Source organism: Glycine max, chromosome 14 (genome assembly GCF_000004515.6).
Source record: "Glycine max cultivar Williams 82 chromosome 14, Glycine_max_v4.0, whole genome shotgun sequence".
NCBI classification, from domain to species: domain Eukaryota; kingdom Viridiplantae; phylum Streptophyta; class Magnoliopsida; order Fabales; family Fabaceae; genus Glycine; species Glycine max.
The window spans coordinates 34,863,080-34,868,790 of NC_038250.2; the positions used below are offsets into that span (position 1 = coordinate 34,863,080).

The 5,711-nt window shown below is 44.5% G+C and overlaps 1 protein-coding gene across 1 annotated transcript; it reads left to right on the forward strand.

Moving 5' to 3' along the window:
- The first annotated feature begins 1,190 nt into the window (after positions 1-1,190).
- Positions 1,191-3,282, forward strand: LOC100793606 (uncharacterized). The gene is made up of 3 exons (XM_006596748.1): positions 1,191-1,394; positions 1,495-2,693; positions 3,183-3,282. The coding sequence occupies exons 1-3, from the start codon at positions 1,191-1,193 to the stop codon at positions 3,280-3,282; spliced, it is 1,503 nt and encodes a 500-aa protein (XP_006596811.1).
- The last annotated feature ends 2,429 nt before the right edge of the window (positions 3,283-5,711 follow it).

Sequence of the window (5,711 nt, forward strand, 5' to 3'; positions counted from 1 at the left end):
GGGTACCCTAGAAATATAGGATTTTTCAGCCCTCGTATTTTAGGGCACCTAGACTAGTTTTTGTATTAGGGGTAGTTTTGTAATTTCACATGCACTAAGTGGATATTTGATGTGTGTGGTTGGAAATAAATTTAATTGAATTGGTAGAAGCCCAATCCAATTAAATTTTAGAGGGGGAGGTGAGCATTTGCTTACTACACCCCATTGCCACATCATATAGTCACACTTTGTGCATGTCCTTCATGCTTTTCATGCCTCATGACACCTAAGCACACTTAGTGGAGAATCTTGGAATTGATCTTGGATTAGTGGGCTGAACCATAACTAAAATTCATTAATCATAATTAGTGAAATTTTGGCTCCAAAGTTTTGCTCCACAAATTCAATTTCAAATTCAAGTGAAATTTGAATTTTCCTCCAATTTTGTGTGACACTTAGGCTATAAATAGAGGTCATGTGTGTGCATTTTTCTCAACTTTGATCATTTGAATATTAAACTTCAGATTTCAAAGCTCATTTGGAGCACAAAAATTCGTGCTCTTCTCTCCCTCTCCCTTCATTCATCTCCTTCTTCCTCCAAGCTCTTATCCATGGCCTCTTATGGTGGTGAGCTTCTTCTAGACTCATCTTCTCCTTGAATTGGTGTCTCCTCTCTCTTTCCCTTCTCCATTCCATTGCCATTCATCTTCCAAGAAGCAAAGGAATCCATTGATGAAGAAGATCCTAGGCCTACAAGCTCCAATGGAGCTTGCATCACTAACACAAACAGAAACCCAAGGAGGAACTTCCCAGGAAAAAAACCCTCGTAGTTCACCTCGATACCGATGCCTTATGCCGACCTACAACCATCTTTGCTCAGCAACCAAATGGTTGTGGTGAGCCCAGGGAAGGTCTACCAACCTCCTTTTCCCAGATGGTACAATCCCAATGCAACCTACGCCTATCATGGTGGTCTTTCGGGGCACTCTATCAAGCAGTGTGTAGCCTTCAAGCACAAGGTACAAAGCTTGATTGATGTTGGATGGCTAACATTTCAAGAGGATAGTCTGAATGTGCGGACTAATCCACTCGCCAATCATAGAGGCTCGGTGATGAATGCAGTGGAAGAATGGGAGCCTCGGGGGCTGAAATAGATAGGGAATGTGTCAACATCCAAACGATTCATTTTGGAAGCATTGTGCGTGGCTGGTATGATTGACCTTGATGGCGACAAAGGAAATTCTTGTTTAATACATCCAGGGACATCACACGATGTGGAGACATGTCCAATAGCAGAGGAGCTGCTACAAGGAATGATGAACAGGGGGCAAATTAAAGTCTGCAGTGTGAAGAAAGGGGAAGGAGATGTATACATGCAGTCAAACAACAGAAACCCGGGTAAGCTCAAGCCTTTGGTGATCCATTTCACTAGGGACGTCACCACTCAGAGGCCCCGAGGTTTCCAGACCTTTACAGTTAAGACACCTGTGCCCTTTCCCTTATAAAAGTGATAAGGCAGTGCCATGGAAATATGCCACACAAGGGTCTGATGGAAGGAAGGATGGGTCCGTCATACGCGTTAAGGAGGACCTACCATCTGTTAAAGTTACAAATATTTCCGGTATGAGTGGCATGACTCATAGTGGATGGATCTTCACTGTGCCCGAGCTACTGGTATGGTCAAAGGACAAAGGGAAGGCGAAGACAGATATAGGCGAGAGAGATAAGGTGGGCTCGACCCCGAATGATGAGGTCCCGGTTGGAAAGATCACAGCAGAAGGGGACGACTTCAGCAAGAAAGAGATATCAGCTGAGGAGGCGATTGAGTTCCTAAGGATCATTCAACAAAGTGAGTTCAAGGTGATTGAACAATTGAACAAAACTCCAACTAGGATCTCTCTGTTGGGGCTGCTCATGAACTCCGAGCCTCATCGGGCACAATTGGTCAAAATTTTGAATGAAGCCCATGTAGCTCAACACATATCAATGGAGGGCTTCGGGGGCATAGTCAACAACATCACTGCCAACAACTACCTTACTTTTTCCGACAAGGAGATACTAGTCGAAGGCAGGGGACACAACAAAGCCTTGCACGTGTCCGTCAAATGCTTGGACCACATAGTGGCCAAAGTGCTCATCGACAGCAGCTCTTCCCTCAACGTCATACCCAAAACTACATTGGATAAGTTGCCTTTTAACGCGTCGCACATGAGGCCGAGCTCCAAGGTAGTGCGGGCTTTCGATGGTAGCCATCGGGATATAAGGGGAGACATCAATCTCCCAATTAAAATTAGGCCCCATGTATATCAGATAACCTTCCAAATAATGGACATATGCCCTGCCTATAGTTGCTTGTTAGGCCGGCCTTGGATCCATTCAACTGGGGTGGTCCTGTCAATGTTGCACCAGAAATTAAAGTTTGTAGTGAAAGGGCAGTTGGTTATAGTATCAGGGGAGGAAGACATATCGGTAAGTTGTCCGTCTTCTACGTTGTATGTTGAGGCTGCAAAGGAGTCATTCAAAACATTATTCCAAGCGCTGGAAATTATGAGCAGTGCTTATGCGGAATCTCCTCCGGTGCAGCCACGCATATTTGGTGTCGCTTTGATGGTGGCTCTGGTTATGTTAAGGGACAGATATGAGCCCAAAATGGGTTTAGGCCGAAACGGGGACGGCATGGCAAGCTTGGTGGAGTTCGCTGAGAATCGTGGAAGGTTCGGGTTGGGTTACGAGCCTACGCATGCCGACAAGAAGAGGGTCTCCTTAGAAAGGAAGGAGAGAAACCTGGCCCGTCTACAAGGGCGTGGACTACAAGTAGAAAACATCCCTTTTTGTCACATCAGCGAAAGTTTTGTCAGCGCAGGATGGATGCGCAAGGATTAGGATACGGTGATAAACGAAGGAACCCCTCAAGACCGACCAAATTGGGTGCAGCCATGTCCTCTGGGCTTTGAATTGGGGAATTGGAAAATTGTCGAACAACCCAAGATTTCCATGACAAATTCAATGTAATCCAATAGTTCCAACCCTATTGCTGGGCCTAGGCTTTAGGGTCTGCTTCCTGTTGGGCATACCTCTTTCTTTAATGTTCCCACAATTATAAATACGGAACCTTTTCTATTTGATGTGTTCCCTCTCGCACTTTCATCTATTTTCATTCTTCTGCATATTTATTTTTGTTGCGATTAAATGATTTGATGCAGATCCAACAATGAGTCTTGTGAAAGTAGTGATACCGAGGACCCGGATGTTGATTTTGAGCAACTAATAAATCAAGCCGAGAAAGGAGAAGATGAGGATTAGGGGCTTCCCCTAGATTTGAAAAGAATGGTGGAGCAAGAAGAACACGACCAATTTTGCCCTGTTTTCTTTCATGGATGGATTCTCGGGCTATAATTAGATAAAGATGGCACAAGAGGATATAGAGAAGACAACCTTCATCACTCTATGGGGAACTTTCTGCTACAAGGTGATGTCCTTTGGGCTAAAAAATGTCAAGGCAACATACCAGCGGGCCATGGTGGCGTTATTCCATGACATGATGCATAAAGAGATCGAGGTCTACATGGATGACATGATCCCTAAATCGAGGACCGAGGAGGAAAACCTTGTCAATTTGCGGAAGTTATTCGAGCGACTGTGTAAATACAGGTTGAGGCTGAATCCCACAAAGTGTACTTTCGGGGTTAAATTTGAAAAATTGCTCGGCTTTGCCGTTAGTCAGAAAGGAGTAGAGAAGATCTAGACAAAGTAAAGGCAATCCTCGAAATGTTGGAGCCACGCACTGAGAAGCAGGTCCGAGGTTTCCTGCGAAGGTTGAACTACATAGCGAGATTCATATCACAGCTGACCTCCACTTGCGAGCCTCTTTTCAAATTGTTGCTTAAAAATTAGTCCATCCAATGGGATGATGATTGTCAAGTGGCATTTGAAAGGATTAAGTGGTGTATGATGAATCCCCCTGTGCTCGTACCGCCGGTGCCCGGAAGACCTCTTATCCTATACATGACTATATTAGATGGGTCAATAGGGTGTGTGTTGGGACAGCACGATGAGTCCGGAAAAAAGGAGCGGGTCGTCTATTACTTGAGCAAGAAGTTCACGGCATGCGAGATGAACTACTCTTTGCTAGAGAGGACGTGTTGTGCCTTGGTATGGGCAGCTCACTGTCTGAGGCAGTATATGCTGAATTACACTACTTGGTTGGTGTCCAAAATGGATCCCATCATGTACATCTTCAAAAAGCCCGCTTTCACTGGACGGATAGCTCAGTGGTAGGTTTTGTTGTTAGAATTCGATATTGTATGTGTCACTTAGAAGGCAATGAAGGGGAGTGCCTTGGTGGATTACCTAGCTCAACATCCCATCAATGATTATCAGCCTATGCATCCAGAATTCCCTGATGAAGATATTGTGACCTTGTTTGAGGAGGAAGTAGAAGATGAGGACAGGGACAAGTGGATCATGTGGTTTGACGGTGCGTCTAATGCACTAGGCCATGGGGTTGGGGCAGTTTTGGTTTCCCCAGACAAGCAATATATACCTTTCACGGCTAGGTTGTGCTTCGACTACACGAACAACATAGCGGAGTACGAGGCATGTGCCCCTGGGATCCGAGCAACAATCGACTTTAGGGTCAAGTTACTCAAGGTATACAGGGACTCGACATTGGTAATCCATCAATTGAAAGGTGAATGGGAGACCAGGGACCACAAATTGGTACCTTACCAGGCTTACATTAGGAAGTTGATGGAATTCTTTGATGACATATCTTTTCATCATATTCCTAGAGAGGAAAATCAGATGGTTGACACCCTTGCCACTCTAGTGAGCCTGCATGAAGATTTTCCGTACATCAAATTCAGATATCATAGTGAGCCTACACATTGTTGTTTGATAGAAGAAGAGGAGGATGGTAAGCCTTGGTATTTCAATATCAAATGATACATCGAAGATAAGGAATACCTGCTTGAGACCTTTGACAACGATAAGAGGACATTACGAAGATTGGCGGCCGATTTCCTCCTGAGTGGAAATATCTTGTACAAGAGGAACCATGACATGGTACTGCTTCGATGTGTGGATGCAAGAGAGGTCGAAAAAATGCTAATAGAGGTGCATGAGGGATCCTTTGGTACGCATGCTAATGGTCATGCCATGGCCCGGAAGATTTTGAGAGCGGGGTATTACTGGCTCACTATAAAGAGCGATTGTTGCGTTCATGTGAGGAAATGCCATAAGTGCCAAACCTTTGCGGATAATGTTAATGCTCTACTTGTACCATTAAATGTCTTGGCAGCACCTTGGCCATTCTCTATGTGGGGCATAGACGTGATCGGGGCCATCAAACCCAAGGCTACCAACGGGCATCACTTCATCTTAGTCACCATTGATTACTTCACCAAGTGGGTGAAAATAGCTTCATATGCTAGCGTGACTATGAATGTAGTGATCAAATTCATTAAGAAGGAGATAATTTGCAGATATGGGTTGCCCAGGAAGATCATCAACGATAATGCCACCAATTTAAACAACAAGATGATGAAGGAAATATGCAAGGATTTCAAAATCCAACATCATAATTCCACGCCTTATTGGCCAAAGATGAATGGAGCAGTTGAGGCTGCAAATAAAAACATCAAGAAAATCGTTTAGAAGATAACCATATCATACAAGGATTGACACGAGATACTCCCCTTTGCATTGTGTTGGATCAAGTGGCCTCGGAATAA

Excerpts from the sequence above, each read along its gene's own strand:
- LOC100793606 (XM_006596748.1), top strand. The coding sequence starts at position 1,191 with ATGATTGACCTTGATGGCGACAAAGGAAATTCTTGTTTAATACATCCA. Across the intron at positions 1,395-1,494 it reads CGGGTAAGCTCAAGCCTTTG|GCAGTGCCATGGAAATATGC; the intron begins GTGATCCATTTC and ends AAAAGTGATAAG. Across the intron at positions 2,694-3,182 it reads TTCGCTGAGAATCGTGGAAG|ATCCAACAATGAGTCTTGTG; the intron begins GTTCGGGTTGGG and ends GATTTGATGCAG.